This window comes from Canis lupus, chromosome 2 (genome assembly GCF_003254725.2).
Source record: "Canis lupus dingo isolate Sandy chromosome 2, ASM325472v2, whole genome shotgun sequence".
Lineage (NCBI taxonomy): Eukaryota > Metazoa > Chordata > Mammalia > Carnivora > Canidae > Canis > Canis lupus.
The window spans coordinates 28,596,621-28,620,848 of NC_064244.1; the positions used below are offsets into that span (position 1 = coordinate 28,596,621).

Sequence of the window (24,228 nt, forward strand, 5' to 3'; positions counted from 1 at the left end):
TTCTGCGGCCTTGGAGCCAGGACGGAAAGGAAGGGCCCCTGGGGAGGAACAGCAGCTCTGCTCCCCTTCCTCCCAGGCTCCCCGGGATGCAGCAAAGCCCCACCGGGCCACCTCAAGTACTCCCGCAGGAAGAAGACCATCTGACCCTCCTCCCGCTGGGAAGTGAAGAACCCACTGTTGTCCACACCTGCAAAGTCCAGGTCTTCTATGTGGCACTTCTCTATCCTCTCCACCAGCTCTGGAATCCTGATGTTATACTTTTCAACGACTGCAATCTTGGCTTCCAGCTCCTTATCCTCGGCTGCCGTCACGTATCTCTTGAAGCCACTAAAGCCTTCCCTGTGTACCCATCTTCTAATAAACCTGTCTTTGATAACGAGGTTCTCTGAGGAGGACACACGTTCGGGTTAACACGACAGGGCTCGGTGAGCTACCACAGCCACAGCTCCCCATTCCTAGCCAACAGCACCCTTGAAAACCATCCTGAAGCTTGGAGATCCGGGTTCTAGTACCGACTCCTTCACTAACCTACTGTGTGACCCTGGGCAAGTCCAAAAGGACCTATGCCTTAGCCTCTCTGTCTCCACACTGAGGCTTGAGGGCCCAACCCTTGACATCTTCACCCACTTCACAGGGATGTGAACCAGCGCAGCGTGGAAAGGAAATGCACTGCAAGATGTTAGCAACAGCCACATGGGGCCCATGCAGAGGTGTCAGTGGGGCAGCTACAGGGGCAGACAGCCTCCGGGACCAACAATAGGAGGAAGTTCAGACTCCTGAGACAAGGGTCTAGAAGGAGCTCTCGGTACCTCTGCAGACAGGAGACCTCAGCCTCCCACTCCAGGTGGCAAGAGAGCCACACTAGCTCCACCTCTTCTCCAGGAGGCGACTCCGAACCAGCCCACCCGCTCCTGGCCCTCATCACTGGCATGCTGCCGACTGCCACCGCGGCCACGAGGGTACTCACGTTTCTTCCGTTCTTCCTCTGGCTGAAGAAGGATCCAAATATCAATGATTCTGTCCAATCCAAATGATTTAATCCCCTGAAAAAGTGTTTTGGTGGCATTTTTGTTTTTTTGTTATTTTCCGTTTTGTTTCGTTATTGTTGTTTTAACAAAACAGGTGAAAGCAAATGTAGAGATGGGATTTTGAAATGAGATGTTTTCTTGCAAATGGATCTCAGATCACACCCAGAGCAATCAGAAAGGAAGGAGGAAATGTCATCAAGCACAAGGGCACTGAGGTTACCACGCAGCCTGAGCACTTGGGATTATCAAGTGCGAAGTGACCTCAAACTCTTCCTCTGTTTAAAAAAAAAAATAGGGTGACAGGGAAGACCCAGCTGTAGGTTGCTCTCTTGTCAAAAAGGGGCACCTGAAACCATCTACCTTTCAGGAACAGAAACACGGCTGCAGTGGAGACTCCAAGGATACCTGAACACTGCGTGCGGAACATCAGGACTTACCACTGTGTCTTTGGAGGAAGACCTAAGCTAGAGATGCCCACAGGTCCAGACTGTCGTGTGGTTTAAAAGCTTAGCTCCTGGGGGGGTGGGGGAGCCCTGCCTGTATCACAGCATAGCCCCTTCTACCTAAAAGCACATGCCAAGCACTGTCCAGGACCCCCGCGCAGAAGAAACCCGTGACTGAGGCACCACCCTCCAAGGACCTGTCATCATTTGGGGAAGAGACATAAAAACCGCTGACATCAAACAGAGACTGAAATAAGCCAGCACATATCGTAGTTGGAGAGCAGATGTGATCGAGAGTGCTGCCACATGCTTCAGGCGACACGTGGGTGTGACAGAGGGACCACAACCACTTACTGTCTACCATGCCCCACGTGGGCCACACTCCAAGAGTGCTATTTTCTAACAATAACAAAAAATGCTTAAACTACGCTATAACCACTAGATGAAATACTGTAGTCGTTCACGTAGAAACATGAAAGAAAAGATGCTTACATGTGGAGTAAAAAAAAGAACACATTTTTAGGTACATTATAATTCCAATTATGTAGAAATGTGTGTCTATAAAGACACAGACATGAACAGCAAAAGGGAAAATTGTTATCTGAAATACTGAGATTGAGCGTGAGGTTTTTTTTTTCCTTTTAATTTCCAAAGCTTCCATAATTTGGCTGGATAATCTTTATCAATTAAAAAAAAGAGAAAATTCAGAACATCTTTTGATTATGACTCACTGACTGTATATACCGAGTGCCCACACACAGGAAGCCCTCAAAAACACTGTTTTTCATAAACAGAGTGAACATCTCTTAGTCATGTAACTTTGCTTTGAAGAGTCAGAAATGTCACACATGTGTCACTTAATCCTAACTTCCCCGGGAACCAGGTAAAGGCATTAATCTTGTCTCAGAGATGGAGAGAATGAGGCACACCGAAGTGGTGACTTGCCACAAGCCACACAAAGTTAGTGACAGAATCAGATCTAGAACCCAGGTGTCCACACCCTCTACGCTGGAGCCCACTAGCGCCTCCCAGCTGTGTTGGCAGCTCCCTTGTCCTTATACTAATGAACACCACACACCACAACACTCGCAGGTAGCCGGCCGGCAGCCTCATTTGCAGAGCCAAAAATGAGAAGGGTGTCAGTGTTTTAAAGAACAGAGAAAAGGATCCTCAGTCCTTGCTGGTTCCTCATAAGAATGCTAACATATCGGAACAGCTAGGGGGAAAGACCTCAGTCATGGTGCAGATGGTGCCCCAAACCCTAAATGCTTGCTTGTGTAATAATCCTAATGAAGCTGAATGCTTTCATTGGCTGCTGGGTTTGTGTCTGTGCAGGGAGGAGTCGGGAGAGATTTACTCTTACCCCAATCAGATGTATCCTCGCGGGGACTTCTCCTTCCGTCACCCGCACAGCCTCATCAAACACATTGGCATTGGTCCGGGACAACAGGGCCACCTGCCCCTTGGCGTCACCTCTAATGCCACCTGTTGGGAGAGAGCACAAACTCTGTGGCAAATCCAAGTAAAGAGGAAAACTAACTTTTGTAACAAATAAATGAAGAGTAACTGAAGGCCTTACTCTGGTGGTTTCCTCCAACCAAAGTCTTTTTCCTCACTCTCTTGCAGACATCCAAGATGGTAGCTCCCACGTACGCTATTTCCACGCCAAATCTGAAACTCTGTGAGAAAATGACGGAACAAAAGGAGTCAACAAGCCCTCCCTGAAGTAGGTTCGCCTGTTTCTGTCCCCGCAAAGACCCTGCTTGTTGATTCCTGACTCACCCTATCTGGAAAGTGGATTTGCAAATTCCCCACTGTAAACCCGCTCACAAGGAATCGAAGAATCTTGCCAATCAGACCATCGCTGACTTGAGTTCTAAGCTTTCAGAAATTGCAGCTTTCACCCTGAAACCCTCCAGTTACCTCTCTTCTTTTACCCTTTACCCCCACATCCAGATCTGGGCGATCCTCCCACCAGAGGGTCTATGCTCTTTTTCTCACCACTGCTACCATCTCAGCTCAGCAGCCCAAACTCCATGCCTCACCCACTCGGTCTCTCCCGCCCTCTTGCCAGATGACTCTTGCCCACATACTTTCATCAGGCCACACCCTTGCTACAAAAAAGGAAGAGCAGCACGTGAGGAAAACGGCAGTACATGCACTCTGAACATCCCTCACGGCCCGAACAGCCTCTTCTCCTCTCATTCCCCAAGACCAGTGGAAAACTTAGCTTTTAAGCAAATCTACCCTTCCTTCCAAATCAAATCAAATGAGAGTGTCAATTATTCAAAAGATGGAGGGAGGGCAGGAGGGTTTCTCATCTCGCCTCTGAGCCTCCCTCACCGTTAATTTAAAACCACTGCCCCACACGCCAGCCCCAAGTATCGTCACTCTCTGAGCCTTCCCTGGATGCCCCCTGCCTTGGCACATGGCCAGTTGTTCTCTACCCTTCAAAACGTGGCCCCACACCCACGTCCTTGATCACTGCAGCTGGAAAGACACCCTCGTCTCCAATCTCATGGTACTTACAGCCCTTTGCCATGTACTAAGGACTTAAAGTAATAAACTGCTACGCGCTCTGGTGAACATTGACAATACTAAAGAAAACATGAGCCTTTCAACAAATAGCACTTTGTTGCTACAGAACCATTCTGAGGGAGCCATGACCCAAAAAATAAAATGAAATATCCACGAGTCCACACTGATATAAATAAATGATCGAATAAAGAAGTAAGTGGGAGAGAAGACAAAAATCTTCTTTGTAGAAGAATTCTAAATAGTTTACGGGGCTACCCCAGCAGCCTCATGCGGAAAGGTATGGGCAAGGGGAGGGTCGTTACGGCTTTCTCAGACAACCAGGGATGCCACGAGGTGTCACGCATACACGAGTTTTCCAAATTTCTATTTCACTTGAAAGCAAGAATTTTATCTTTGGCAACAAACATTTGTCAGTTGTTTTCCTGGAAGTCACAGCTCACTTCCTTCATTTTTGAGAAAATGCCAAGTACCCAAGTCTGTCAGCTGTTCTCTCGAGTACCAACATTAAATACACACAAAAGCAGCCAGTTGAGCTCACAACTCAATCACAAAAGTGCTCTTCGTCAGACAGCCAACACACTTCCGTCGGCCCCTTATCCCACAGAATACTAGAGACACACCCAAGGGCTAGCAGTTCATCATGTCTGCTGGAACATCGGAATGTTCTGGAGTTGAACCTCTTTTGTTCGTTGTACCCTGAGTGCGCTACAAGAAGAACACTGTGACAGCCGGCACCGTTTGGTGCCACCACCTTGATTCACGGGAAGGCATCAGCGGTGCAAATGTGAACACAGTGACAATGGCACATGCCGTTGTAAAAACAGTTCTGACTTTGCAGACCCCCTGACAACCACAGGGCACCACTGCTTAGAAGCGAGGATCCACTACATGCTGTGTGCCGACTAGACAGCCTTGCACGGCGCCTGGCCCCCACTAACCACAGAAAAACGAGGGTGCGGGGGAGACCACAAAGCTTGCTTCTACAGTTCTGGGGACTCGGAAGCAGAGAGAGCTCTTACCTGTGTGAGATAGAAGACGTGCGTGTGAGGGACTGTAAACAGAGCATTGACTGCACCACGGAAGGTATAGATCTGCTGATGTGGGTCCCCTACAAAGATTTTCCCACATGGCTGAGACAGAACTATGTTCATGATAGCTGCAACCAATAAGAGGGACAGTGAGAGAGCTGAAGGAATGCCAACTCACAGAGCAAAAGAAACCATATTTATGACAGAAAAAGATGAAAATTCTTTGTGGAACTAAGCCAGGGCGCGCTGGACAACAAAGTTGTCTTTCCCTGCAGGATACGCAGGCAATGCAAAGAAACAACTGTATAATGGACAAGAGAAACCGTTTCTAAGCCTAGGAATACAGATTGTGTTTAGTCCTGGATAAATGAGGGAGTCTAAAAAAACCACATAAGCAAATGAAAAATGAGGCAAATTGTCTTCTCTAACATTATAACTCGGAGCTCAAAAATGACCCCACAAAGTCACACAATTTTCTATCGGCCACTTGAGAAACACACAACACAAACTGTCCACTCGAAGTTGACTAGCTTCTCCCCCTCAGCATGAGTCTACATTCCAATCGCCTGATGACCTACGCTTAGTCGACGTTTTAAGAATAACCGAAGCAAAGCATTTACAGAAAAATAAATTTGCTTTGAGTGGGGAGGAAGGACAACTGCCGAAATCCAAAGTCAAGTAATCAAGGATTTCTGCATAACTAAATTATCATTTGCACCTCTTCTTCATGAAAAATAAGAATAATTGACTCATTTCACATGTGTGTCCTTTTACATAATCAGGATGTTGTTTCTATGTGTGTGAGACCACTAATGTCCTGAATAGTTTATCACCTGGGGTACAGTCCTGGGCCTCGTCCACAAAGATGGCGTCAAAAGAGGCAAGCAAAGGCTTGCTCAGCTGCCAGAGTTTCAAATAGCCTACAAGAAGGGAGCAGTAAGAGTGAGAACTCGCACATAGAGCAGTCACGCATACAGGTAGCAAGATGTGGGAACTGGCATACCATCGTGAGTCATTTGGTAAGCCTCTTCCTTGCATTCCCCCAACTTCCGCATGTTGTCCCAGAGTCGGCTTGCTTCAAGGACACCATTCTAGAAGGCAAGTGACAATGGCAAGTCATAGTTTAAGACCCTGGAAAAGACACCTCCTGAAATCACGTTCATTCTCATACACAGAACACTAGCACCACCAGGGCACAGTGAGGGGCAGTCACCTCCCTAACCTCCCTCTGGCTCCGCAATAGCCTTTGAACAATGTGAAGTGCAGAGATGAGTAAGAAGCTGGGGCCATACCAAGCCCAGCAACAGAACATCACTCTAAGACTACAAGATCTGGGGCAGGTAGGGAAGGGGAAGAGCACAAGATCTGACGAGCTAGAGAAGGCTGGATTCATTTTCTGGATTTATGACTGACCACTAAGTCATATAAAGAATGGGCAATGATTGAAAAGATTATAAAAGTCAGAGAAGAGATTTCTTATCTTTAGATCCTGTATCCAGCAGACCCAATGACAAGCTCCAATAAACCTTGGGTCAGAGGAGCCTCATCTGCTGAATTAAGAGGACCAGTGTGAAGATTAAATAAAATGTCTCTGAGTCCTCTTCAGAGAAAACACTATCTACCTCACAGGTACCATGACAGGCCTATGGTCTGGTAGTCAGACATTCTGCTAGCAGTTCTGAAGAAATGAAAGACAACTAGGACACTGTATCGTGTCAGCTCTTCTCATTTATCCTAGATCCCTGAAACTAAAGATATTTAGATACTCACCAGCTTTTCACTCTGCTCAACCATGACTCTCTGTCCTTGGCTGTTCTTACACCAGATAGGCACGTGATCAATCGTCAGTTCTTCGTCGGCCGAAGCAAAGAAGTTTTCTAAAGTCTTACATACTAGCTTGGCCCTTATGAATCCACCTTTTCCTTCAGCGAGGACAGAATTGACCATGAAGGGTGTCAACTTGAAGAGATTTAATTTCTTCTTTAATTGGTACCTGTAATACACATACCAAATAAACAGTATTTCACTGTTACCACTGCAATGGGGTATTTCCTGTCTCCCCCCATCCCAACCCCCTTTCTCAGCAATGACACCACCTGGCCACTTTAAGTGTCACATATAGGTTAGGGGTTAAAAAAAAAAAAAAAAAAAAAGCCAGAGAGGTTGAGCAAGGTCCATGCAGGATTTGAAATGGCTTCATCAGGCTTTCAGGGATTCTCAGATAATAACCCAGAAGATGAAGTGGCTCACAGCAGATGCTATTACTCCATGGTGTGGACCAGACTCCAAAAGGTCCCTGGGGGGACATTCAAGTTCCCTGAAGCCCTCCCATCCAAGGGAATGCTAGTTCAGGGGCCCCAGGAGGCCTGGGCCAAGTGCACTTCAGCTGAGTCTTCTCCCGCCCAACAACCTCAACGGTGGGAAGACTGCTGAGAGCCTGCACTCCAAGCCAGTCACTCAGACTTTCTGTGCCTCAGTTCCAGAGAAATAAGAATGCTCACCTCAGTAACACACTACTATTTGCAAACAACGTATTTTTACAGGGTAAAAGTGCAAATCACTAAATATCTTTATATTTCCTGCCTATCAGTGGAGATGAAAGCATTATATTTTCGTAGTGCTGCTGTGCATAAGTCCATGTGTAACCATGATGCTCACAACAGGAAAACCAAGAATTAGACAGAACAAGGACGGTGGCAGTGCAATGCTCACTTCCGCCCGACGTGTCCGTAGGCCATGGAATGAAAGGTTTTGCAGGTGACGTTGCTGGGGAAGACCAGCTCAGCCTGCTTTGCGATGCTTTTGTTGAAGGTCACGTACAGAAACCTGCTCGTAGACCACTTCTCAGCATACTTGACCAGGGTAGAGGTCTTACCAGTGCCTGGGGAAGCCAAGAAGAAAGGAGTGACCCTTTGAGGATGCCCTTATTAGGTGTTATCCATGCTTATCTTGCCTCTGACAAGTTCTTCAATACTGGTAAGGAGCAGTGGATTCTAAGCCAGATTAACATGGGATCATGGTTCTGGCAGGTTCTAGCCAAGCAGTGAAGGACGAGCCACTCAACCTCACTGGCCTTCGGTGTGCTCCTCAGCCATGCGTGCATAACATTGACCTTGCAGTGTCTGGCAGGATAACTTGCAATCATCAAGGTACCCGAGCAGAGGAACTTGGTAAGAGTAGCTATTGCTGGCCTAGGCAACAGTAACATTTCAATGGCAAGAGCATACAAGTGAGATTCAAGGATGCTTCTGGCCCATTCTGAGCTCTTGAGTGTGCCCTGCCTCTCCAGCATTCATTTATTCAGTTATCATTCACTTAACAAGTACTTATGAGCACCTACTCCATGCTCAGCTGTATGCTAAGCACTGTAAGTATGGGTATTTTTTTTCTTAATTTTATTTATTTATCTGACAAAGAAAAAGAGCATGAGCAAGGAGAGTGGGAGAGGGAGAAGCAGGCTCCCCGTTGAGCAGGGAGCCCGACACAGGGCTCAATCCCAGGACCCCGAGATCATGACTGAGCCGAAGGCAGACGCTTAATCAAATGAGCCACCCAGGCGCCCCCACTGGGACTATGTTAAAACAAAAAACATAAAGCAAAGTTCTTGTAGTACAATCTCGGGGATACAATACCACACAGTTGAAACAATTAGAACAAAATGAGAGTATAATGACAACATCACAGCAGACCAAAAAAAAAAAAAAAGTATAAATTTGGAAATAAAAAAAATCTCACCTATAAAAGAAGAAAAATAGTAGCTCTTTCCCTACCTAACAGGGCTATTATGAAGATTAATGACACAGTGTGGAAGTATTTATAAAATGTGTGCATCAGCTATACTTATTAAATAATCAAGTACCAAGTAGTTAATACAGATGATTAGTTACAGTAAGAGTTCAGAGATCATATACGACTCAAATGGCTAAAGAAGCCTCCACCAAGAAGAAATAGAAATGATGGAAGTCAAAATAGCACAGCAAAGAAGGTAGGCCGGGGTGGGGAGACGCATGCTCTTAGAAACAGACCCAGCTTTGAATTGTACTTCCTCCACTATTTGTTTATTTAACCTGGGCAAGTCATTTTAATTTCTCTGAGTTTCAAATCCTTATCTACAAAACAGAGATAACTAACAAACCTTACAGAACGGTGTCATGATTTGGCACAGTGCCAGGCATTGAATGAATTGTCGCTGTTGTTCGTGGCAGGATATTTACACAGAAAAGAAGCAGGAAGGGATTCCAGGTAGAAAACAGTTTGAGCAAAGGCTCAGACTGAAGAATAATCAAGCACTGTAGGAGACTGTAAGCACCATTAGTTGACTGAGGCAGGAAAATTACAGACAGCATATTCAGGATTATAAGTTAGAATCAAACTCAGGGAGAGCCTCCCAGACTTTAACCCTACAGAAATCGGGAAGCTACTGAAACATGGCCTGCCGCTCCATGAGCAATTAGTACCAGAGCATATAATATACAACGATAAATGCCGGCTGGATCAATCCTGGTGGCATCTATCCCACAGACTAATTCCTATGAACTATCTGTCCAACCAGGAAGTCCAGTGTGGATGCTCCCTGGACTGGTAAAACACAAAACAAAAAACCACCACCGCAACACAAACCAAAAACCAAGCATTCCTTAGCTGCTTTTGAAATTATTTAATTGCAGTAATTGGATAACAGACCAAGGTAAAAAAATTCTGACAGGTAGCAGGGAAGGGGGATAAAAGGCATGAACTGGACTCTTCAGTCCCTTACCTGCAAATGCCATAATCTTTACCACCTGGAGAGGTTCCATCTTGTGGCTCAGAATCAGCTGTTGTTCATGTGTAAGTTGGATGGTTGTTTTCTTGCTAAAATCATTATAAGAGAGAAATTAGAAAAATAGAAAGGAGTTCAAAAGACCAGGTGATGGACTATCACAAAGCAAATGGCAAATCGGAAGAAAATGAACCAAACAAAAGGCCTCCCCGTGGAGTGATAAACCTGTTCCAAAGCTAGTTTATGATATTGGTTGCACATTCAATAAATGTACTGAAAATCACTGAATCGTACAATTAAAATGGGCAGATTTTACATTATGTAAATTATATCTCAATGAAATTGTTAGGACAGAACACCTCTCCTCGTTAAGTAGAAGGAATGGAGAAGAGAAGACAAAACACACACACACGCAAATCCCTATATACATACCCCGGCCAAACCGATGGTTCCTCCTTAACTTCTGTGGCCTGCGTACAGGAATTCTCCTGAAGATACAGGCAATAGAAAATGTTGTAGTGAATCCTAATAGGGAAAAAGCAGATTTAGAGATTCTCAAATTAAGTCACAACCTCTATCTTGTTTTCCCTCAGATGTGTTTGGACTCCTTACCATTTCTAAAAAAGAAAATACCCTACCACCAATTTGTAGGAGAAAAAAATGAAAAGAAACTAACAAATAAAAGACTTCAAATACACCTAGAGCTGACCAAAGCCCTGCCATAAAACACAGCTCTGGAAAGGTGCCCGGCTCCAATGTGTAATGGCAAAGGAGAAAGGCCAGGACTAGCTGTGACCTAAAGAGACAAATAATCACAAAAGTAGTAAGAACCAGCTGGAAACAAATGTAAATTCTACTCTGAGCAGTGAGATTCCTGTTCAGCATCAACTTAATGTCATCTTATCCTTCTCAGACTCCTTTACTTCTTGTAAGGTGATAATTGGTGTAGAAGCACAAAGAACATTCTATCCCTAAAGGTCCCAAAGGAAGGGTGCTACACAGAGAACAAGATATGATCACCAAGGTCTGGAAACAAAGCAGTCTCCAAGCCACCTAAAGGGGCCCAAGATGACACAGAGCAGGAGTGCTGCGTGCCAGGAACAGGCCAACAGCCTGCTACACTCTGCTCCAAAGCTGTGTTCACAATGCCCCCAAACTCTATTCTCTCCATCACCAACTGCCACATTTAGCACAGTGCTCCCCATCCCCAGAGCGAGACATATCTCCGAGCACCAATCTCTTTGATGCAACAAATACCTATAATAACACAACACTTCAGTCTCTGGTCACATTATCTCCCAGGTTAAGCAGGACGAAATACATACACACAAGGAAACTCAACATATCATACCTCCACTCCTCATCTCTGTCCTTGTGGACATGGAGATAACCTGCAGGTTCATATTCACACTTAAGAACGTCATTCACGATTTGTGCATTTGTGTTGTCCCAATTAATCCTAAAGTTCCCTGTCCTGTGTGTCAATGCCATGGCACGGGACACACATAAATGACATTTAACAGACCGAAACTAACTCAGAAACGCAGCAAATACTCTGATATTTGCTGGGGATGACCATGGATCACGTTCAGGATGGAACGTGACATCTGCATGTTCCATCCTGAACTTCCCCAAGGATGACTGGGCCACAGCGCCCGTGGTGCCACCAGCCACGTTCCTCCTCGGGCTCACGGATCCCAGGGAAAGGCAATCCTCTCTGGGCCTTCTGCTTCCCCAGGACAGGCTGCGGCGTCACACTGCCCTCTCCCCATGGCCACCCTCAACTTCCCTCGTCGGGCTGCTGTCTCCCTCCCCTCCACGGTCCACCCACACTAGACCGCTTCTCTGCCTTGGATATACTAAATTCATTCCTGTCTTTGAGCCCTGAAATAATCTACTCCTGCTAAAATGCTCTCGCTCCAATCTTAAAATGACATTGTAAAATTGACATTCAGGTTTTAATTCAAATGCTACTTCCTCAGAGCAGCTTTTCGCACCCAATCTAACGTAGTGTTCTCCCCCACTCATCTGTCACCCAGTTTTCTTTGTACCACTCTTCACTCATTACGATGTTCCTGTTTAACCCATTCACCGATGCAGTACCTGTCACCCCTCCCCTGGACACCTAGTCCACGAGGCTACAATAGCGGCTGACTCAGTCACCAGGCCCTCCCAACAGGCAGCCAATGCTTCAGATTTGCTAAATCTGTGACACTAGCTGACCTGTGACACCCGCTGGCATGTGAAGCGGGGATGGTCACTCTGAAGGAAGCACCCACGTACTAGAGACGGCAGGGCCAGTGAGACTCAGCCACATGGCTCACACACCACCCCAAAAAAGAAATGGAGGAACCAAATCCTCATGCTTCCCTAGCAAAATGTAGCCATGTAGGAAGAAAGAAGGCTCCTTCTAAGGAAGGGGAACATCACGTCGGGCTTGAATGTCCACCTGCCTCAGTGCTACTTCCCAGCCCAGTGGCACTTCACATTCGCAGAGTAGGTCTGATTGTCACAGCACCTTCCTTTCCCCACAAGGGAGACAGGGTAGGGGTGGTGTGAGCTCTGCGGCCTGCCCAGCGCCAGAACTGGGCCTCTCCCCGACTGGGGCCTCAGCTCCTCCTCCCACCGCTTTACCGGTTGCTGATGTTGATCCCCTTCTCCCTCATGGCATAGAGAAGCACAGCGATGCAATACAAGGTCTCGGTGATGTCTGGCATGGTCACAGTGGAGCTGGGCCTCCTGAGACAGAAGAGCAGCTGCTGGACGTCGTTCACACTGCTGGACAGCAAGACAATGGCTGCCACGAGAGCCCACACGTTGACACCCTGTGGAGGGAGGCAGACGGGGGCAGAGACAAGACCCAGAACACGATGAATAAAGAGCAGCAAAGAAAGCCAAGTCTGACATTCGCGCGCTATCTCAGATTGCCCTAGCCAAGTGCAAACTTCCCCAGGATATTTGGAAACATGGCAACCTTTCCTTTCATTCTGAATCCCTTTCTTCTCATCACTCTTATATTTGAGTTCTTAGTTTTCTTTAGTTAAAAAACATGAATAAAGGATTTAACAAAGGAACTTGCAAAAAAGCGCATACTCCCACCTCCCCACCATTCCTGTCCAGGTCAGCGTGAGCTCCCAGGTCCACAGAGACTCGACAGAGTCAGAGGAGGCTCACCACACGACCAGTGCCCACCTGGGATACAGAAGAAGATGGCAGTCTTTAGGGGACAAAACCAAGACTGACAATTCCCTGGCATAAAGACGTTAATCTACTCTTTACTTCATGTTATTATTTAATAATGATTAAACACTATGCTAATTAATGTTCTAATTAATATTACTTAAATGTTTTCATTATCTTTAAAAATATAATGTTTTAATTAATGTTAATTAATATTAAATAAATGGTTGAAAATTTATTACAACGGGCACAGTACACTCTGGTTAGTGGTATCTAAGAAAATGTTCACAGACTCAGAGAGTCAAATACTGGAAAAGTATCTTTTGCATTCTTAACTTTATTACACATATCCCTGTTAAAAAAAATCATTCCAAGAAAGGTTAGTTCATGCAACTCTCAGTCCAACCATCCTGTGGAAGAAATCTTACTCCATCATCACCATCAATCACTTCACTAAAGACAGTAGAGGAAAAAAAAAAAGAGGAATGCACACGGCTGGATTTCTAACACTCTGCAGGTTGCAGAATACAGGCTTGAGGGTCTATGTAGCTTCCAAGATAAAATTTAAGAAGCCCTGATCCAGGGATGCCTGGGTGGCTCAGTGGTTGAGCATCTGCTTTTGGCTCCGGTCATAATCCCGGGGTCCTGGGATCGAGTCCCATATCGGGTCCCTGCAGAGAGCCTGCTTCTCCCTCTGCCTGTGTCTCTGCCTCTCTCTCTCCATCCTCATGAATAAATAAAATCTTTAAAAAAATAAGAAGAAGAAGAAGCTCTGATCTAGATAAGGAGCCACAACACTGAGTCAGGTATAACTGAGGAATCACCGAACTCTACCTCTGAAACTAATAATACATTATATGTTAATTAACTGAATTTAAATACAACAAAATTAAATGTAAAAATAAATAAAAGGTCATCTGTCATATCACCAAAGATACGGAGCATGGTGAGCATTTTAGTGTCTTTTCATGTTATTATATGTAATCAGTAAATAAATTTTATTTTATTAAAAAAAAAAAAAAGCCTGAGGAAACTGAAGACTATTTCTAGCTTCCCACCGACTCACAGTGTCTATAGTAAGAACCTTCATTTCTCTGGTCCTCTCAAATAACCCGGTTGTTGACAATGAAATGTGCTATCCTGTAAAGAAATCCTTATTAATCAAAGTTTTCAGAGGCCAGATAACCATCCTCTGTTGAAGCTTCCCCCACAGAATGGGAAATTGGATTCAGTGCTTTTTAAAGTACCTTCCAAATTGAAAGATCTCTAACAATGTGGCCTGTTATTTCCAGAATGGGGTGAATGACAAGATTAAGGCTTGATTAAAGGGAGATCATGAGAACACCTGAGTGGCTCAGTTGGGGAAGCATCTGACTCCTGATTGGGGCTCAGGTCATGACCGTAGGGCTGTGAGATCAAGCCCTGTGTTGGACTCCGCACTGGGCGTGGAACCTGCTGGAGAGTCTCTCTCCCACTGCCCCACAACTCCTTCTATTAAAAAAAAAGGAAAGATTTTGAAAATAGATCTAAAATGACCTTCAGCCGAACTTAATCACCAATACACTCTGTTGCAATGGGAAAGGGTGTCACCTGTGCCTACACTTTCCCACAGCTTCCCCACTTACCGCAGCAGCCACGTAGAGATCAGGAAGGTGCTGCCGCACGCAAGCCTCTGCCTCGGGAAGAAGGGGGTGGTCCCTGAGACTCCACAACGCCCGTCCCGGATCCACACTTGGGGAGCATTTCGTGGTGGCTGTATAGCTGTACAATAGTCACAGCAGAGTCCATGAGAAAGGTGATCCTAAGTGCTAGTATCTGGGAAGGGGCTTCAGAATCGGTCTTCCTCCCAGGAGAGAAGCAACTCACCGGATGAGGTTCAGCACACACAAGTCCGACTCCTTCTCTATGCCGTAGTTCAGGAGGATGCCATCCACTTTGCTCACGGCTTGCTCTTCATTCATCAGGTATCGATGATACAGCTTTTTCCAAGGAATGAACTGGATCATTTTAAAAAAAAAGAATCCACAATAACATTCAGGCAATGGCCATGAGACAACAGATTAAGCCACATACAACCTTCAAACACTTAAAAAGCACTTACAGCTCACAATTCAAAAGCTGGGCAAGCAGGGTAGAAACACTACACACATTTCGGCTGGAAAAGAGGAGAACTGGGTCTTGGTTTTGGTTCTAACCAAAGATACAGAATCTGGGAAAAGCCAGTAGTTCAATTTCCCTTGTCAGGACACCAATACTGCAGAGTTTCAGTGAAGACCAAACAATATGAGAACTGTGGCTGGGGGTTCCTGGGTGGTTCAGTCAGTTAAGCATCTGCCTGCAGCTCAGGTCACAATCCCAGGGTCCTGGGATCGAGTCCTGCATTGGGATCCCTGCTCAGTGAGGAGTCTGCTTCTCCCTCTCCTTCTGTGCCTTCCCCCGGAGCTGATGTTCTCTTCTCTCATTCTCTCTCAAATAAATAAAAATAAAATCTTTAAAAAGAGCTGTGGCTAGGGACACCTGGGTAGCTCAGTGGTTGGGCGCCTGCCTTTGGCTCAGGTCATGATCCCGGGATCCGGGACTGAGTCCCACATTAGGCTCCCTGTGAGGAGCCTGCTTCTCCCTCTGCCTGTGTCTCTGCCATTCTCTCTGTCTCTCATGAATAAATAAATAATTATTAAAAAAAAAAAGAACCGTGGCTATACTAATATCAGACAAAAATAGGCTCTATATCAAAAACTATTCCAAGAAAAAGAAGATTATATAATGATAAAAGGGCCAACTCACCCAGAAGATATAACAATCATAAATATAAATGTGCCAAATCTCAGAGTTCCTCACTGGAGGAAGCACAGAATTAAAGGTAGGAAAAGACAGCAACATGATAGTTACAGGAGATTTTAATACTTCACTTTCAAGAATGAACTAAAGAATCAAACAGAAGATCAATAAGGAAGCAGAAGATGTGAACAATAGTAGATCAAGTGGACCGAACAGGCAGATACAGAACATCCCACCCAACAACAGAAGAATGTAGTCTTTTCAAGCACATGTGGAACATTCTCCAGGACAGACCACATGCTAGGTCAGAAGACCAGCCTTAACCAATTTAAAAAGACTGAAATTATAGAAAGTATGCTTTTCTATCACTACAGAATGAAACTAGAAATTAGTAGCAGAAAAAAATCTGGAAAACCTCCAAGTATGCAGAAATTAAACAACACATTTTTATAAACAACCAGTGGGTCAAAAAAAAAAGAAGATATTAGAAAATACCTAGGGACAAATGAAAACAAAAACATAGCATACCAAAACTGATGGGATGAAGTGAAAGCCATGCTCAGAGAGAAGTTTTTAGCTGTAAACATCTATATTACATAAGAGAGACCACAAATCAACAACCTAGCTTTACATCTACAGGGACTAGGAAAAAACAAGCAGAAGGAAGGAAGTAATAGTCCAGAGCAGAGATAAATGAAATAGAAAAGAGAAAAACTGAAAGAAAAAAAAAATCAGTGAAACTAAGAGTTGGTGTTATTCAAAGATCAACAAAATTAGAATGCTTGGATGGCTCAGTGGGATAAGTGCCCAACTCTTGGTTTCATCTCAGGGTCCTGAGATCAAGCCCCACACAGAGCTTCACGGAGCTCTTCCTCTCCCTCCACCCCTCTCTCTGTTCTCTCTCTCTCTCTCTCTCTCTCTCTCAAATAAATAAATAAATATTTTTTTAAAAAAGATCAACAAGGGCAGCCAGGGTGGCTCAGCGGTTTAGCGCCACCTTCAGCCCAGGGCCTGATCCTGGAGACCCAGGATAGAGTCCCACGTCAGGCTCCCTGCATGGAGCCTGCTTCTCCCTCTGCCTTTGTCTCTGCCTCTCTCTCTCTCTCTGTGTGTGTGTCTCTCATGAATAAATAAATAAAACCTTTAAAAAATAATAAAAATTAAAAAAATAAAAAGATCAACAAAATTGACAACCTCTTCAGTACAGTAAGGAAAAAAAAAGGAGATTCAAATCACTGAAATGAGAAAGAGAGGACATTACAAATAGTATCACAGAAATAAAAGGCCATGAACAAATTGGACAACCTAGAAGAAAGGACAACCCAGCACGGCTGACTCATGAAGAAACAGAAAATGTGAACAGACCAAAAAGTGACTGAGTCAATAACCAAAAACCTCCCAACCAAGGAAAACCCAGGACCAGAGGATTTTGCTGGAGAATCTCACCAAGTATTAATTCCTTCATAAGAACTAATATCATTCCTTCTCAAATGCTCCAAAAAAACTAAAGGGGAGGGACGACCTCCAAACTTATTCTGTGAGGCCACCATAACCCTATACAAAAACCAGAGAAAGATACTATGAGTAATGAAAGGAAGACGAGGGCTACAACAGATCATTGGAAATAAATATGTAGCATCCTGGTTAGTGATGATGAAAAACAACGTCAGTCTAACATTTTTAGAGAAAAGTGTAAGTCAGGATATTCTTCTCCAGATCTTCTCAAGCAGAATGAAGACAACTCACTCATCCCCATCTGTGACTACTTAGTTCACACTGGAGACATCTCAGTTCAGTGGGTAGAAATACTATGACATACAACAGAATTCACATCCAAATGCATAAAGATAGTTCTCCAAAAGTAGGAGACGAGACTTCAAGCAAAGAATAAAGCAAGTACATTACAATATGAAATTTCCTCCACTATCTTTCATGCTTAGAAGAAAAATGTACTAACTCTTGCTATATCCATCTTGCATTCCATCCCTAAATTTTTTTTTAAGATTTTATTTTAGAAAGAGAAGGAAAGAGAGACAAGCGTAAGTGGGGACAGGAGCAGAGGGGGAGGGAGAGAATCCCAAGAACAGCGTGCGCTGAGCCCAATGTGGGAATCAATTCCAAGACCCTGAGATCATGACCTGAGCCAAAGTCAAGAATCCTAGACGCCCAACCGACTGAGCCAATCAGGCAGCCCTCCATTCCTAAATTTCTAAACTTCACTATATTTGAAGGGAAAATTCATCTTCATTTCTATGGTTTATCCCCACAGTCTAGGGGATATCGTAGAGCAAGCAAAACATGCTCCCAGCCATTGGGTTTACCCTTGAACCTGCACCTGGGAAGGAAAAAGTATAATTGAAGCACAAACAGAAGGGCAGGGCACCAGAGCAGTGACAGGACAAAGTCAGCACCAGGAAGTCTCTTCTGAGAGCACAGGCTGCCCACTGTATCAACTGCAAGAGGGACACAAGGGCAATTTCACACGAGACTCGTTTATGAATCACCTATGTATATATCATGAGGCATAATGGAGATTGCAAAAAACAGACCAGCACCCTTCTATCCATGAATCAATACTGTAAGAGGAGAAGGAAGGAGGGCGCCTGGTGGCTCAGTCAGTGAAGTGTCCAACTCTTGGTTTCAGCTCAAGTCATGATCAGGGTTGTGAGCTCCAGCCCTGCATCAGGCCCCACACTCAGTACAGAGTCTACCTGAGATTCTTTCCCCCTCCCTAACCCTCCCACTCTGCTCCTCCCCCTGGCATTCTCTCTCTCTCTCAAATAAATAAATAAAATCTTTAAAAGGAAGAGGATGGTTCTCTCCACAATAATACAGAATGTGGTAAGCTTCAGGTGTAAATTTCTACAGAAGCACAAGAAAGAGAAAGTGAAAAATTTCTATCTCACTTTCCAAGGAACAGGGTGAAGCCTTGAAGACATAAGAGGTCAACAGAGGTATAAGGGGCCCTTTACTGGGGCAGGGGTGCAGAGGGAGCTGGACCAACCTACAGAGGGGGAGGAACATGTGGCCTACAGTCAGGATGCAGGAAATCACTTGTGGTGGATAAAATACAGGGATATGTTGAGAAGTGGGCAATGAGGCTGTAAACAGACGCGAGGGCACACATGGAGAGCCTTAAATGCCTCCTGGGAATTTGGTAAATGGACGCTACCATTTCTGAAGACACGTTAAAATCAGAGGCATGCTTTAAGAGAAGCTAACCTATGTGCTTTTACAGAAAGCAGCAGAGAGCCACAAGTGTCCAACATACCAGTGGGTCAAGGATGATCTCTCTCCAGAGATGGCACACTAAGCTCACGTTCCAGTAGAGGTCTTCCACGGGGAGGAAGGCAAAGATGTGCCTTAGGACTTCACTGGGCAGGCTACAGATGTGGCTCTGGGGCTCTTGGCAAGGCAAGGTCCCAAGAAGCCCATAGTAAGAGTCAGGAATGGGATCTAGACCAATGTCCTCCATTTGTTGGCTGGGTTCTCCAGACTCTGCAGAACACCGTGACAGAGAGTCCCCCGCTTCTTGCCTGGCTTCCCTGGGTCTTGTGCATGACAGGGACAAACGATGCCGTGGAGTTTTTTTAGAAACACCATCCCACTGACTGGTCCCTGTAGCTTGATTCCTATCATCCTCAAAGGACCGAGACCGCTTCCTTGCAGACAGGGCAGACCCTGACGAGCCCAGTCTTACTTCTCCATCGCCTTCCTGAGGCAGGGCACAATTGCTCTCTGCAGCAAAGATCATTTCCCCCTCCGAGTCCTTAGAGGTATCCTGGCCCACAGAATTGCTTTTGGCCATGTCATTGGTGCACCGCTGCTGGCCAGCTAGGAAGAATTCAGTGTTGTATCTTTGACATCCTTGACCTGTACAGAGAACCCAAACAGAATGAACAAGATATAAATGACTGCTGACCCACTGTTGATCCAAATGAGGACAGCTAATTTTTAAGTACATACATTAATAGTGAAGAAATACAAGGATATAACAATTGGTCGATTGATTATATACATACATATATATGACTTAATTCAGAAAATATTTCTATTTGGCACTATCATGTAGTCAGACACATACATGGGAAGAGACAGACACCAGTCTCCCATGGTCTGAGGACCACATTCCACCTTGCAGTATATACAAACTGAACACCCAAATGGACAGACAAAAAGTCAACAACTGCTCACGTGGACACACCCACTTACAAAAACTCACTTTTCCTGGCTTACTCTTACAACACAAAATCTAAGTTTGCTTAAGTAGGAAAGAAAATGCTTCAGGTTATCAGGATTCAGAAAAACTTACTCTTTGACTCAGTTAAAGCCCTTTTATTTTTATTTCCTCCTGTGAAGCTGACACATTAATTGATTTTAAAATAAAAAAAGAGTCAGAATTCTCTTCATATTAGGAGAATGGTACCTAACCTAGTGCACACATTTATTCAGTTGGCATCTATTCAGCATCCATGATTCTGAGACAAATAGAAAGTAAAACATGGCATACATGTTCCCTAATCTCAAGACTTTCAGGCACTTAAGGGTGTCCAAATGGTGATTTCACACATCACTACTGTATTTTTAAACCCTATTGTAAAATGCCAATGATGTATTTAAACACCTTATCACGGCAACCCAGGTGGCTCAGCAGTTTAGCACCGCCTTCAGCCCAGGGCATGATCCTGGAGTCCCGGGATCAAGTCCCACGTCAGGCTCCCTGCATGAAGCCTGCTTCTCCCTCTGCCTGTATCCCTCATGAATAAATAAATAAAATCTTTTAAAAATAAATAAATAAACACCTTATCAATATATATCAAAAAAACATGGTTCCTTCCTGAAATGGCTGTAGCCAGAATTCTTACTGTGGAAAATAAGAGAGTGGTACTAGAAAGGATTAGGCTTTAGAATTCATAGATTTAATGTTTTCTACATTAGAGGGAAAAAATGGTAACTGTTTCTGAGGCAATCAGATAGAAATCCAGAGCTTGGGGCGCCTGGGTGGCTCAGTCGGTTAAACGTCTACCTTAAGCCCAGGTTGTGATCTCAGGGTCTTGGTATCGAGCCCTGAGTGGGCTCCCTGCTCTGTGGGGAGTCCGCTTCTCCCTCTCCCTCTGCTACACCCCTGCTTGTGCTCACTCTATCTGTCAAATAAATAAATAAAATCGTTAAAAACACACACACACACACACAAAACCCAGAGTTTGAAGGCAATAGGTCTGGGTGAAATCCTGATATTTTCTAATTGTGACATTTGATCACACCCATATCCACCAAGAGCCTGCTATATGCTCAGTGCTAGGACTCCACACAGAAACGTACACATGCTGACAAAAATCTTGGTCAGTGAAGAACTCACGACACAGAGAAATTGACTTCTACACACAAACAGAATATCACCACTGAGTTTTAAACTGCCTCATAAATTGGTCACGGTAGTTCCAAAAAGTGATAAACATATATTACGATATTTAAAGATGACTAGATAAGATTTGAGTTGGGTTCTGAAAATTAAATATATCAAAGGGATATAAGGCAATTAGGATGATCCTGACGGATATTATTAACAAAAGTAGTAATTTGTTTGGCACCTAGATGGGCAATAAAAAAACCCAAACTGCCAGAAGTAGGATTTGCATGTAATTAATAATAAATACCAGCCGGTGGCAAGTCCGAGCTTGTGTCCATATAGTAACAGGGAAACATCTCATAGCAGGTGTTTGAGTGGCAGCGGCAGGGCAGAAAATGGAAATCAAGAATACAAACTTGATGATGTACGTTCCAGCTGAACTGGAAGAAATAAAACCTGAAGGCAAGGAGAAGGGTGACTTGAGCAGCTGGGTACCGGGTGACAGGGCACAGTCCACCATGAAAGCACTGCATGAGGGGCATTTTGGAGAAAACTAATGGCACAGTGGACGTAGTGATGGACTGCTGGAATCAGGACATCGCAGCAGTTCTAGAGGGGAAGAGCGGGATGCTGGTACATGTCTTCCACCACACTGGGATAAAGCACACTAACGCAACTCACTCCACCATGTCTTCCTGGGTCTTTGGCCAACCGCTATCATAGGATTGTAATTTTCACAGAAACTCACAAATAATGAAAAACGTGTCAAACTGTCACCAACAGAACTACAAAATCACAGCAGCAATATTTACAAATATCAAGAAATATTCAAAGGTCACACATACTACAGATTCTGAAATGCAAGGTATTTTTGGAAGACCTACCCCTAGTCCCTCTTTTTGTTCTGGGTCTAGGATAGAGACCATGGTTGGGGTCTCTGTTGGTCCATCTCTGACCGAAGGGCTGGGTCACAGCCAAGTGACTCCGAGCCAAATGCTGGCAGTCGATGGCTGTAAGATGCTTCCGCTTAAACCGTCTCACTGTTTTGTACCAATGGGCAGAAGAAATGGGACACTGGTTAGTTATCACCAACTCTACAAGTGAGCCAGCAACTTATCCTTAATTGTCAGGAATCTAGTGACTGTGGGCCACCCCAGCCAACCCTTTCCTTCTTCTCTGTATTCCTATCCACTTCTAGCCATTTCCCAGTCTCTTAGCATGTCTTCCTTAGAATTTAAGAATCCTAAAATAAGATCCTACAATGATTATTTTTATTTATTAGACTTCCTGGGAGCCCTGATTATGACCTGTTTGTTCAAAAAGAAGTTGCCACTAATGAATAAGTTGAGATCTGACATCTTTTCCTTGACTTTAGCCAGGCCGTGTATGTTCCCAAAATAATCATAAATATTTAAGAATTTGCTATAGCTTTGCAAAAATAAACTCATTCATCATCCTCTGTATATACTAGCTTCTCCACATCTCTGAAGCAGAACACAGTGACCAATGAAACAGTCCCTGTAAAGTCCCAAAGGGGACCACAATATACGCCCCTCAGCCCCTGGATCTCCGTTCCGGCTGTGATGGAAGAGGACGGGAGTGAGGCCCCCAAGTGGAAGACAATCCACTCCTGAGGATCTTCAGAGGAGGGAATTTCATACCCTCCCTTAGCAACGCATTATAGCAGCAACTGTATCTAGAATTCTCTCTCAAGAGTATTGACATATGTAGTTTTATATTAGTCCCTGTCAGGTAATGCTTTTTCGTATTTAACCAAGATTTCATTTTTCTGTATCTGTTAACACATGCACGATATAGCTACCTCTCTACAGCATTAAATGGAACGATTATACTAAATGTTAAACATTCTGAAGAGTCACACTTAAAAAAGAAAGAAAAAGGAGCTAGAGGACAAGAACAGATGTAACAGAATTAAAGTTATCCTTTACAGAAGATGGTCAAGAAGGAATAAAATCCATTCCTATCACTACCACATTTTCACAGGTCCTAAAAATATTCAAGTAAATTCCCATGTCAGATGCGAGAATCTCACTCAACATTTCAGCATGAAAATGTCTGAAACCAAGTCACTGATGAGTAAAACCAGCACAATTTACTTTTTTTTTTTATCATTAATCTCCCTTGACCCTTGGCATCTTCAGAAATGATCCTTCCAAATTTCAGTTCATTCTTTCAAGGTTTAAACAGAAGTTTTAAGGAAGAAAAATCTTCATGAATATTTTAAGACTTTAAAAAAATTATTTATACATGCAAAAATAGTTGTGCAATCCCCTCCAAAAGGATGCTAGGGACCTTCTAACTATGTGAATTTAGAGGCAAGAGGCAGTGATAACACAGCCAGAGGGATAAAAGCCACATGTGTAGCGAGAGGCCAGCAGATGGGAAGGGGCAATGTGTGAGCCCTTAGCCGGCCACAGAATAGCTGCTGGACCTCAGGTCACCAGTTCTCTGAGACTTAGAGATATTACAATGCTTCAATGAGAAAATACAGCCACAAACCGTCATTGAACTCTAAGACCCCACCCAAATATACCCATCTGCTTACTCTACTTAACAAAGCTTTAGATATGACTGATTTGCATAAAACACTGAAATAACTTTCCAATTATAAAGATGCCACCTAATGGTAAGACATGCATTAGCAGTCCAATTACAGCTAGGTCTGTATTACTGGGAATACTGTGGGAAATACTGTGGGGAAATAAAAGTAATATATCTTAATTACTTACTATGAACAGAAAATATCCCCTCCGGTGTAAAGGTTTTACAACTGATTTTTTTGCTGTTGAATATATTCCTTGATGCAAAACAACCAAGGGTCCTATTCACACTTACAGCGGCAAAAAAAAAAAATGAACATGCACTTTGTCTACATTAAAAAAATAAAATATATTTGAAATTTTCTACATTGAAAAAAACAGGCTTACGATATTCTCTTTTTTAATTATAGGACACAACTTTACCACTTCACCACCTTCTGCTTCAAACAAAGTCAACAACCTAATTATTTTGCCTTGAATGAGGACCTCTGATCAGACTAGCAAAAGACATAAGCTAGAGAGAGCTACAGTGGCCCTTATAGAATACTAACAAATCCTGGTGC

The 24,228-nt window shown here is 44.1% G+C and overlaps 1 protein-coding gene across 3 annotated transcripts in view; it reads right to left on the bottom strand.

Moving 5' to 3' along the window:
* Positions 1 to 24,228, bottom strand: part of FBH1 (F-box DNA helicase 1) — a 47,227-nt gene that overhangs the window by 14,572 nt on the left and 8,427 nt on the right. The window contains exons 2-17 of one of the 3 annotated variants that reach the window (XM_025445504.3): positions 21,989 to 22,144; positions 19,026 to 19,627; positions 14,843 to 14,973; positions 14,602 to 14,737; positions 12,431 to 12,621; positions 10,229 to 10,321; positions 9,794 to 9,888; positions 7,750 to 7,918; positions 6,808 to 7,030; positions 6,041 to 6,128; positions 5,871 to 5,957; positions 5,029 to 5,165; positions 3,051 to 3,150; positions 2,835 to 2,956; positions 968 to 1,043; positions 188 to 385 (exon numbers count right to left, since the gene is read on the bottom strand). In XM_025445504.3, the coding sequence (XP_025301289.1) occupies positions 188 to 385; positions 968 to 1,043; positions 2,835 to 2,956; positions 3,051 to 3,150; positions 5,029 to 5,165; positions 5,871 to 5,957; positions 6,041 to 6,128; positions 6,808 to 7,030; positions 7,750 to 7,918; positions 9,794 to 9,888; positions 10,229 to 10,321; positions 12,431 to 12,621; positions 14,602 to 14,737; positions 14,843 to 14,973; positions 19,026 to 19,627; positions 21,989 to 22,144 (2,604 nt within the window). The remainder of the gene's footprint in view (positions 1 to 187; positions 386 to 967; positions 1,044 to 2,834; positions 2,957 to 3,050; positions 3,151 to 5,028; positions 5,166 to 5,870; positions 5,958 to 6,040; positions 6,129 to 6,807; positions 7,031 to 7,749; positions 7,919 to 9,793; positions 9,889 to 10,228; positions 10,322 to 12,430; positions 12,622 to 14,601; positions 14,738 to 14,842; positions 14,974 to 19,025; positions 19,628 to 21,988; positions 22,145 to 24,228) is intronic. The other 2 variants (XM_035713166.2, XM_025445506.3) reach the window with 2 other exon arrangements.